This window comes from Oncorhynchus mykiss, chromosome 5, assembly GCF_057628025.1.
Source record: "Oncorhynchus mykiss isolate SJ-2025 chromosome 5, ASM5762802v1, whole genome shotgun sequence".
NCBI lineage: Eukaryota > Metazoa > Chordata > Actinopteri > Salmoniformes > Salmonidae > Oncorhynchus > Oncorhynchus mykiss.
This window is the reverse complement of record NC_143026.1, coordinates 24,158,078-24,169,368: the sequence shown is the minus strand read 5'-3', so window position 1 is coordinate 24,169,368 and position 11,291 is coordinate 24,158,078. Positions and strand designations below refer to the sequence as shown.

The 11,291-nt window shown below is 39.8% G+C and overlaps 1 protein-coding gene and 1 long non-coding RNA gene across 6 annotated transcripts in view; one reads left to right on the top strand and one right to left on the bottom strand.

The window, feature by feature from the left end:
- Nucleotides 1–1,013: 1,013 nt before the first annotated feature.
- The window catches only part of LOC110523465 (phosphatidylserine decarboxylase proenzyme, mitochondrial), a 41,411-nt gene continuing 31,133 nt past the window's right edge, over nt 1,014–11,291 (top strand). The window contains exons 1-3 of one of the 5 annotated variants that reach the window (XM_021602166.3): nt 1,014–1,664; nt 5,079–5,149; nt 9,430–9,605. In XM_021602166.3, coding sequence (XP_021457841.2) covers nt 1,600–1,664; nt 5,079–5,149; nt 9,430–9,605 — 312 coding nt within the window. In that variant the 5' untranslated portion in view covers nt 1,014–1,599. Of the gene's footprint in view, nt 1,665–5,078; nt 5,150–7,090; nt 9,606–11,291 lie in introns of those variants that run through there. The other 4 variants (XM_090234235.1, XM_090234237.1, XM_090234234.1 and 1 more) reach the window with 4 other exon arrangements.
- Nucleotides 6,064–7,527, bottom strand: LOC149983206 (uncharacterized). The gene is made up of 2 exons (XR_016495929.1): nt 7,362–7,527; nt 6,064–7,099 (listed from the first exon to the last, which is right to left on the bottom strand). It is a non-coding gene; the product is annotated as an uncharacterized LOC149983206 (long non-coding RNA).

Here is an 11,291-nt window from a genome sequence, read left to right as displayed (position 1 = left end):
ATTTGTGCACAACATTTGAGAGAGAAGTTTTTTTGTGCATATAGAAAATGTTGGTGATCTTTTATTTCAGCTCATGAAACATGGGACCAACAACACTTTACGTTTCTATTTATGTTCAGTATATATTTGCGTGTTCGCGCTTCTTGACCAAATCGGGATATTCACCAATGCTGGAAGTGGGGCCGAGAATAAAGGTTTGGGAATCACAGATCTAAATAACTTATTGTTTCTATACTACGTGAAATAAAATCATGGCAGAGAAAACATTGGCCAAACTGTGAATACATCTGCCACGTTGACGCACTTAAAGTTGGTAAGCACATCCGTACAAGTACAACACCAACGCTATAGCGGTGCACCTTCTTGTCGTGCTTCCCGAGGACAGTGATGTTAGCTAATTGGCATTCCACGGTGACATTTTATTTCTTTTTATTTAACTAGGCAAGTCCATTAACAACTAATTCTTATTAACAATGACGGCCTATCAGAAGGCAAAATGCCTCCTACGGGGGCTGGGATTAAAAATAAAATATAGGGCAAAACACACATCACGACAAGAGAGACACCACAACACTACATGAAGAGACACCTAAGAACATAGCATGGCAGCAACACATGAAAACACAACATAGTACAAACATGATTGGGCAGTTCGAACAGGTGTTGTTTGAGGAGAATGAGGGCTGCAGTAGGTATCTCAGATAAGGGGGAGTGAGGCCTAAGAGGGTTTTATAAATAAGCATAAATTTAACCTTAGCTTGCATCGTTACGACGTATCCTTATGAATACTAACTGTCATCACAGATGAATGAGCAAACCAATATACAGTCTATAAATAAAAGCATATTTTCTACCATCGCCAAAGGTCCTAACTCTTGGAAGCTATCGTCATAGCAACATAATACTCCATGAAGTCCAAACTCTCGCGGTATTTCAATTGTAAATCTCGCCACAACCCACACTCAAATTTAGATAAATGAGACAAGATATATATCCGGATGTGACCGGATGTTAATCGGATGTGAAGTGAGATAGAGCAAGATGGATTTTGCCCCTCATTCTGCAAATTTTCCCCATCGATTAAACATTTCATCTAAATACAGTTTTCTGTTTCGAAAACTAAAATAAGTTACGAGTAGAGTGGACTAAAAGTGGACTAAATTTTGTAGACTTTACCCTTTGTCAAAGTTTGAAAAAATGTCGTTGTTCAGAAGGAATGCAAGGGCGAATTAAGAAATGGCACACGCGCACCTCACAGAGTATGCGTTCCCTAACGGAAATTTGCAAATACATGCTAGAACGCCCCAATAGGCTCTCACTAGCTCGTGCTTGGCTCTGCCCACCTTCTTGCTCGTTCTGCCCGCTATGATTAATTAGTTCCCATAGGAAACAACAGTCTGTGGTCTATCTTGGGTTAGTTATACAAATCTTTGCCATACTCTTTGGCACAATCAGACACAGTGTTATAGTATCACAATCCTTTAGGTGGCGACAAAGACCTCCAGCTAGGATTAATATTCGTCTTGCGAAGACGAAGAAGCTTTCCTCAATACCGAGTACTGATTGGTTGTTTAAACGATCGTTCTACACACTCACAAGATGGCAGCGTCCTTCGGAAAGTTGTGCTGTAATCAGCTGCCACTGACAGCGAGGAAAATTAGCAGGTAATGTTGTAATTTGCTTGTGAACGTTTATTTGTCAGAATTATGTTGCTATTCCAATGCATGGTGGCTACACACCATTGGAAGAGTAATAATATAATTGTGTTGATGGGAGAAAATGTAACACCGGTTTGCTAATTTCAAAAGTTATTGCGGCTAGCATTAGCTACCTAGCTCTAATGATGCCAATGTCTTGTCACTCGTGTCAACAACATTTTATATTTAACGTTACTACTAGTCAGTAATATTTGTGTTGTTTACAACCCCACCTACTATGTCATGATTCTGCATTGTGACAGTGCCACTAACAGTTTAGTAGTTTGGCGAACATGCTGGCAAGAAAAATATTAAAGTACTTTTGGCGCAAAAATTTGAACTGGTGGGAGAGTATGGTGTTTGTAACGCCAGGGTAGTCGATTTGATTCCCGGGACCACCCATACTTAGACATCCTGCTTCGATGGACCGTCATTGTTCTAAATGGGATCCGCCCCTTTTTTTAAATGTTCACCTAAAATGACACCCAAATCTAACTGCCTGTTGCTCAGGACCTGATGCAAGGATATGCATATTCTTGATACCATTTGAAAGGAAACACTTTGAAGTTTTTGGAAATGTGAAAATAATTTAGGAGAATGATTTTTTCTTTGCATTATCTTTGAAATGTAAGAAGCCATGATGCGTTATTCCAGCCCAGGTGCAATTTAGACTTTGGCCACTAGATGGAATCAACGTGCAAAGTTGTAGACTGATCCAATGAACCATTGCATATCTGTTCAAAATGTTGTATCAAGACTAGAGGTAGACCGATTAATCGGAATGGCCGATTTCAAGTTTTCATAACAATTTGAAATCGGTATTTTTGGATGCCGATTTTGACCATTTTTTTGTTGTTTGTTTTAATTTAATAAAAATTTAAAACAAACTTTATTTAACCAGGCAACTCAGTTAAGAACACATTCTTATTTTCAATGACGGCCTAGGAACGGTGGGTTAACTGCCTTGTTCAGGGGCAGAACAACAGATTTTTACCTTGTCAGCTCGGGGATTCAATCTTGCAACCTTACGGTTAACTAGTCCAATGCACTAACCACCTACCTCATGAGGAGCCTGCCCGTTACGCAAATGCAGTAAGAAGCCAAGTTAGATTGCTAGCTAGCATTAAACTTATCTTATAAAAAACAATTAATCATAATCATTAGTTATAACTAACTACACATGGTTGATGATATTACTAGTTTATCTAGCGTGTCCTGCGTTGCATATAATCGATGCGGTGCGCATTCGCAGAAAAGGATTGTCGTTGCTCCAACGTGTACCTAACCATAAACATCAATGCCTTTCTTAAAATCAATACACAGAAGTATATATTTTTAAACCTGCATATTTAGCTAAAAGAAATCCAGGTTAGCAGGCAATATTAACCAGGTGAAATTGTGTTGGTTCTCTTACATTCATTGCACGCAGAGTCAGGGTATATGCAACAGTTTGGGCTGCCTGGCTCATTGCGAACTAATTTGCCAGAATTTTACGTAATTATAACATAATATTGAAGGTTGTACAATGTAACAGCAATATTTAGACTTAGGGATGCCATACATTAGATAAAATACGGATTTCACTGAAAGAGTAAACGTTTTGTTTTCGAAATGATAGTTTCCGGATTGGACCATATTAATGACCTAAGGCTCGTATTTCTGTGTGTTATTATGTTATAATTAAGTCTATGATTTGATAGAGAAGTCTGACTGAGCGATGGTAGGCACCAGCAGGCTCGTAAGCATTCATTCAAACAGCAGGGGTGCGTGCTAATAGCGTTTCAAACGTCACTCGCTCTGAGACTTGGAGTAGTTGTTCCCCTTGCTCTGCATGGGTAACGCTGCTTCGAGGGTGGCTGTTATTGATGTGTTCCTGGTTCGAGCCCAGGGAGGAGTGAGGAGAGGGACGGAAGCTATACTGTTACACTGGCAATACTAAAGTGTCTATAAGAACATCCAATAGTCAAAGGTTAATGAAATACAAATTGTATAGAGGGAAATAGTCCTATAATTCCTATAATAACTACAACCTAAAACTTCTTACCTGGGAATATTGAAGACTCATGTTAAAAGGAACCACCAGCTTTCATATGTTCTCATGTTCTGAGCAAGGAACTGAAACGTTAGCTTTCTTACATAGCACATATTGTACTTTTACTTTCTTCTCCAACACTTTGTTTTTGCATTATTTAAATGAAATTGAACATGTTTCATTATTTACTTGTAAGTGGGAAACACTGCCAATTTTGCAGGTTATCAAATACTTGTTCTCCCCACTGTATATAATGTAGGTACGTCAGCTTTGACATCGGTTTTGCACATTGCCGTTAAACTAGACATCGGGCCGATGTTGTCATTTTTAGCAAATATCGTCTGATTCCAATATATTCTCCGATATATTGTGCAGCTCCAATCTCAACATCAACTGTTCCAAGGAGACTGCGTGAAATCATGCCTTCATGGTCAAATTGCTGCAAAGAAACCACTACTAAAGGACACCAATAAGAAGAGACTTGCTTGGGCCAAGAAACATGAGCAATGGACATTCAATTCAATTTGTCCTATAGTCTGATGAGTCCAAATTTGAGATTTTTGTTTCCAACCACTGTGTCTTTGTGAGACGCAGAGCATGTGAATGGATAATCTCTGCATGTGTGGTTCCCACCGTGAAGCATGGAGGAGGAGGTGCGATGGTGTGGTGGTGCTTTGCTGGTGACACTGTGTGATTTATTTAGAATTCATTGCACACTTATAACCAGCATGGCTACCACAGCATTCTGCAGTGATAAGCCATCCCATCTGGTTTGCACTTAGTGGGGCTATCGTTTGTTTTTCAACAGGACAATGACTCAACACCCCTCCAGACTGTGTAAGGGTTATTTGACCAAGGAGAGTGATGGAGTGCTGCATCAGATGACCTGGCCTCCACAATCATCTGACCTCAACCCAATTGAGATGGTTTGGGTTGTGTTGGACTGCAGAATGAACAAAAAGCTGCCAACATGTGCTCAGCATATGTGGGAACTCCTTCAAGACTGTTGGAAAAGCATTCCTTGTGAAGCTGGTTGAGGGAATGCCAAGAGTGCAAAGTTGTCAAGGCAAAGGGTGGTTACTTTGAATAATCTAAAATATTTTGATTTGTTGAACACTTCTTTTTCTTTCTTTTCGTTACTACATGATTCCATATGTGTTATTCTGTAGTTTTGATGTCTTCACTATTATTCTACAATGTAGAAAATAGTAAAAATAAAGAAAAACCTTTGAGTAGGTGTCTAAACTTTTGACCGGTACTGTATATTGTAGCTCCGATCTCTTAATGTGGTATTGGGATAGTTATTGAAATATATAACTAGAGTATGTGCTTCTTCTGTCTGCCTGCAGTGGGTGGCTCCGCTTCAGAGCACAAGGAGCTGGACAGTTTCATCCAGGGCCATGGCGTTCATTATCCAGTGGTGAGTTTCACACTGACATCCTCACACAACAGTCCCAGACAAGACCCAGGCTTTTACAACCAACATGGTGACTGGGGCTGTCAAACACTCTTTGACTACATTCCCAGTAGTCTCTGTGCTAATTAGATGAACATGCTCAGTGGTAGTAAGTAGTGTGTTAACCAAAAGTAAAGTGGCATTACTGCTATCCTGTATCACTTTAACTCTCTTTAAAACACCTTAAAGACCCTTACAAGTGCATTACTCCAATGGCGTCACAGGGGCGCCATCTCTCCTCTGACACCAGTGTAGCAAATTCAGAAACTGAGGTGCAAATTGTAGTACCAACTTACTGAACATTCCAATGGCCTTAGTAGGTGTATCAATCAGTTGCTATAGTATTCTTTTGACAAAGCCATATATTTTTTGTATTTTACAAGACATTTGAGTACTAAGTTGTGCGCTAAAGGATTACACGCAGTAATGTAGTGGGTAACAAATGTGTGTAAATGCTTGTGCAAAATAAAAAAGGTTGGTAAACATTTACCCTCTACTACACCTCTGATTACACCACAATGGTTTCAGTGTGCATTGATGCAAAATATCGAGACATAACTTGTCAGGCCTAGATATTATTCAACGTTTGGCGCAACCACCCTGGGCTGTGGGATTGCCAAACACTGGTTTATTAATTGTTCATATTAGAGCTTCTCTCATTCTGGCCAGTACATTATCAGTAAAAACTTTCAGACACAAATAATTACATAATTTGTGAGTCAACTCTATCACACTATCCAGCGAGTAGCCTAGGCCATTGTCTCAACTCAGTAATTAGTCTACCCGGTTCTATGGTTTATTTACAATAACATGACGTGCACATTTAGCTACAATAGGAATTATGATAAAAAAAATAAAAATACAGTACCAATCAAAAGTTTGACTACTCATTCAAGGGATTTTCTTTATTTGTACTGTTTTCTGCATTGTAGAATAATAGTGAAGACATCAAAACTATGAAGTAACACATGGAATCATGTGGTAACCAAAAAAAGTGTTCACAAATCAAAATATTTTAGATTTTTCATAGTAGCCACCCTTTGCCTTGATGACAGCTTTGCACATTCTTGGCATACTCTATGTTTTTCCAACAGTCTTGAAGGCGTTCCCACATATGCTGAGCACATGTTGGCTGCTTTTCCTATGGCCCTTTGAAATCAGCTTTAGTCTTTTCCAAATTCCGTTTTTTTTGTTTAAACATTTTCTGAATTCTGTGTTTTACGATTTACACTAATTTTATCATCAGAAAGAATGTCTATTAATATGAATTAATTAAACGTCAACAATTGAATAAGATGATGCAACTCAACAGTGCACTATTTTTTAAATCAAGTCAAGTGCTTCAATACAGCTTTCTACTAAGTGTTTCATTATACATTTTTAAAAAGTCATGCAAGAATCTAGGTAAAAATGCAGCAACCTTCTCCTCTATTTCCAGCTGGCTGAGGATGTTTGTGACTGCCTGGGATGATAACTTTTCTGCCAACAAAAACTCTCTGTACAGATGAACATGCTCTGCATGGTACTTCACTGCCTCAAACCAGCTATTCCATCTGGAGCTCACTGCTTCAGGAGGAGCCTTGGCCTGCACAAACTCCTTCATAATGAGGAAGCTCACCCATCTTCTCTTTCCATGTCACAACTTCAGAGAAGTATTTGTAGTGTTGCCAGGGCTCACCCACCAGATTGATGACATGGCAGAGACCGGTTACATGGACACTGTTGGGCATCACTCCTTACAAGGAGGTTCTGAATGCCTTGAGGCAGTAGGAGGCATCATCTGTGACCAAAGCCCAGGCATCATTCAGGTTCAGATCGTTGCTGTGGAGGGAGGCTAGTATAGCTTGGGAAAAGTTGAGTAGTTGCATCGGTCCATGAAAATGACATCCACCGGAAAGTACTGGTTTTCTACACCTACAATGAAAGATAAGGAAGAACTTTAATTATGTTTTAACCTAAAATAATATTGTGAATAAGTTATTTACATTTCAAGTGTAAACACTATACAGCGATAATTGGCTAGATGGAGAGGCAGATAGCTGCTGACATTATGCATCGCTATATTTCACCACGATATCTCGTTGTTTGGAATATCACAATTTGCATGCGGACAGTTCACATTGCAGAATGTAAATGTAGGCTATTGCAACGATATATAAATAGGCTGGTAACTCACCAATGACGATTTTTAGAATCACCTGCCTCTGTTGTCTCGTCAACAACCACCGCAAACTTCTTCTGTAGAACGGCAGTCATGTTGGTCAAACACACGGGGCAGGTGAGTTTGATGGAGGCTGCTCTCATTTTCGGGCAACGCTCCTCCCTGTTTGCAATGCTTCACTAGAAACTGCTGTAGCTTTCTTAGCTTTTCTAAGGGGATGTCAGACTCGGCGCACACAGCCACAAAGTCCTGAATAAATTATCGTCTTGAATCTGCTGATGCACTTGCACTAGTAATGGTCATTTGAAGAGGCATGCTCTGGCTAACATGGTGCTTTTCCTTGTTCTTCACATGGGCTTTAGACTTTAAGTGGTCATGACACATTTTTACTGGTCAAATCAATAGTATGTTTACAGAATTTGCAGAACAGCTTATCGCCTGACTCATAGTCCTTTGGGTATTGCTCTGCTCTGAATTTAGGGTTAAGGTTTAAAAAAATAAAATAATAATAGTCTCATATATATGAATGAGACAACTTGGCCGTCTCAAATGGCCTCTTTGACATGTTTCTCAAAGTGACCGCTAAGTTGTGAGGTGAAGTAATGGTCCCATGCATTCACCCCCCCCCCCCCCTAAAAATACCACAATCAAAAAATGGCTTTAGGCATACTCGTCTAATTTTACAATTTTGAAATCATTTAGGTTACTACATTAATATTCCGTCCGCATTTTCCGCATCACGGAAATCATAGGGCCCTATTTTCCTTCACTCTACGGTCCAATTCATCCCAAACCATCTCAATTGGGTTGGGTGATTGTGGAGGTCAGGTCATCTGACGCAGCACTCCATCACTCTTCTTCTTGGTCAAATACCCCTCACACAGCCTGGAGGTGTGTTGGGTCATTGACCTGTTGAAAAACAAATGATAGTCCCACACAGAGCAAACCAGATGGGATGGCATATCGCTGCAGAATTCTGTGGTAGCCATGCTGGTTAAGTGTGCCTTGAATTCTAAATAAATCACACAGTTTCACCAGCAAAGCACCATCACACCACCTCCATTCTTCACGTGGGAACCACACATGCTGAGATCATCTGTTCACCTACTCTGCATCTTACAAAGACACGGTGGTTGGAACCAAAAATGTCACATTTGGCCTCATCAGACCAAAGGACAGATTTCCACTGGTCTAATGTCCATTGCTCATGTTTCTTGGCCCAAGCAAGTCTCTTCTTATTATTGGTGTCCTTTTAGTAGTGGTTTCTTTGCAGCAATTTGACCATGAAGGCCTGATTTCATGCAGTCTCCACTGAACAGTTGAGATGTGTCTGTTACTCGAACTCTGAAACATTTATTTGGGCTGTAATTTTTGAGGCTGGTAATTCTAATGAATGTATCCTCTGCAGCAGAGGTAACTCTGGGTCTTCCTTTCCTGTGGCGGTCCTCATGAGAGCCAGTTTCATCATAGCGCCTGATGGTTTTTGTGACTGCAGTTCTTGAAATGTTCCGGATTGACTGACCATATCTTAAAGGAATGATGGACTGTTGTTTCTCTTTGCTTATTTGAGCTGTACTTGCCATAATATGGACTTTGTCTTTTACCAAATAGGGCTATCTTCTGTATACCCACCCCTACCTTGTCACAATACAACTGATTGGCTCAAAGCGCATTAAGGAAAGAAATTCCACAAATGAACTTTTAACAAGGCACACCTGTTAATTGAAATGCATTCCAGGTGACTACCTCATGATGCTGGTTGAGAGAATGCCATGAGTGTGCAAAGCTGTCAAGGCGCAAAGGGTGACTACTTCTGAAGAATAAAAAATATGAATTCTATTTTGATTTGTTTAACACTTTTTGGGGGGGGGGTGGGGTACTACATGATTCCATATGTGTTCATAGTTTTGATGTCTTCACTATTATTCTACAATGTAGAAAATCGTTTTTTTTTTAAATAAAGAAAAACCCTTGAATGAGTAGGTGTGACCAAACTTCTGACTGGTACTGAATATGCAAGACCTGTTATGGAAAGAACTGTAACTGTTCGTAATATTACCCTTGTGTTATATGCATGGTGCAGGGCGACAGCGGTTCAATGCAGCCTCTCTCGGCCTTCAGGCTCGCATCAGGCCCTTTCCTCTCCTCATCGCCACAGGCGGAGGCTACATGGGATACGACCAGTACGGCCACTACAAGGACCGGGAGCTAACAAAGATTGGTATCGAGGTGCCTCCACGCATCGCCAATGAAACCCAGGTAGGGAGAACTTCTGGTGTCAATCTACAGTATCTTTGGATCTAGTCATGGTCCCAGGCAGCAGGATGGGTATTATGGAGAACAATATCACAGGTGTTCTTATGCTTGCCGTCAACACTAGTTCAGCCCACTGTTTACTGATTGAATTTAAAAAGCCTAATCGAAGGAAAATCCACACCCGGTATGATTTGTGCACTGTGCTTTTTCAGTCCCTACATATAATTTAATTGTATTGGTCGCACACACACATTTAGCAGATGTTAGTATACGGGTGTAGTGAAATGCTGGTGTTCCTAGCTCCAACACTGCAGTAATATCTAACAATTCATAACAATACACACACATCTAAAAGTAAAATAATGGAATTGTTTTCTATCCAAATCTAATAATAATCTAATAATATGCATATCTTATCTTCTGGGGATGAGTAGCAGGCAGTTGAATTTGGGCATGCATTTCATCCGGACGTGAAAATACTGCCCCCTGTCACCAAGAAGTGGGGCGGCAGGGTAGCCTAGTGGTTAGAGCGTTGGACTAGTAACTGGAAGGTTGCAAGTTCAAACCCCCGAGCTGACAAGGTACAAATCTGTCGTTCTGCCCCTGAACAGGCAGTTAACCCACTGTTCCTAGGCCGTCATTGAAAATAAGAATTTGTTCTTAACTGACTTGCCTAGTTAAATACAGGTAAAATAAAATAAAAAAGTTAACGATAGATTGACAGCAATGTCGTAGTGCATCAGAGGCAGTAAGACTACAAAGATCTAAGACTTTGCACTAAGCACATCTGTCGTGATATTTTTTATTTATTAACTTGTTATGCCTGCAATCCCGGTAACGGGATCGATATGACAACTACCAGTGAAAATAGAGGGCGCCAAATTCAAACCACAGAAATCTCATAATTACAATTCCTAAAACATACATGTGTCTTATATAATTTTAAAGCTTTTCTCGTTGTTAATCCCACCAAAGTGTCCGATTTCAAATAGGCTTTTCAGCGAAAGCACTACAAACGATTGTTAGGTCTCCACCAAACCACAATAAGCACAGCCATTTTCCAGTGAAATATAGCATTCACAAAAACCAGAAATAAAGATAATTCAAGGTTAGTGATTAATTTTATCTTCATCAGATGACACTCATAGGACTTCCTGTTACACAATAATGTTTTGTTTGATAAAGTTAATATTTATATCAAACAATCTGAGTTTACATTGGCTATTTAGATTCACTAGTTCCAAAAACATCAAGTGATTTTGCATAGCCACATCGTTTCAACAGAAATACTCATCATAAATGTAGATGATAATACAAGTTATACACATGGAATTATAGATATACCTCTCCTTAATGCAACCGCTGTGTCAGATTTCAAAAACAGTTTACGGAAAAGCAACACATGCAATAATCTGAGACGGCGCTCAGAACAGAAGCCAAATTAGCCGCCATGTTGGAGTCGACAGAAACCAGAAAATACATGATAAATGTTTCCTTACCTTTGAACTTCATCAAAATGCAGTCCTAGGAATCCCAGGTCCACAATAAATGCTGGATTTGTTCGAAAATGTCCTTTGTTTATGTCCAATTAGCTACTTTGGTTAGCGCGTTTGGTAAACAATTCCAAAGTCACAAAGCTCGTCCACTATAACGTGACGAAATGTCCAAAAGTTCCCTAACAGTCAGTAG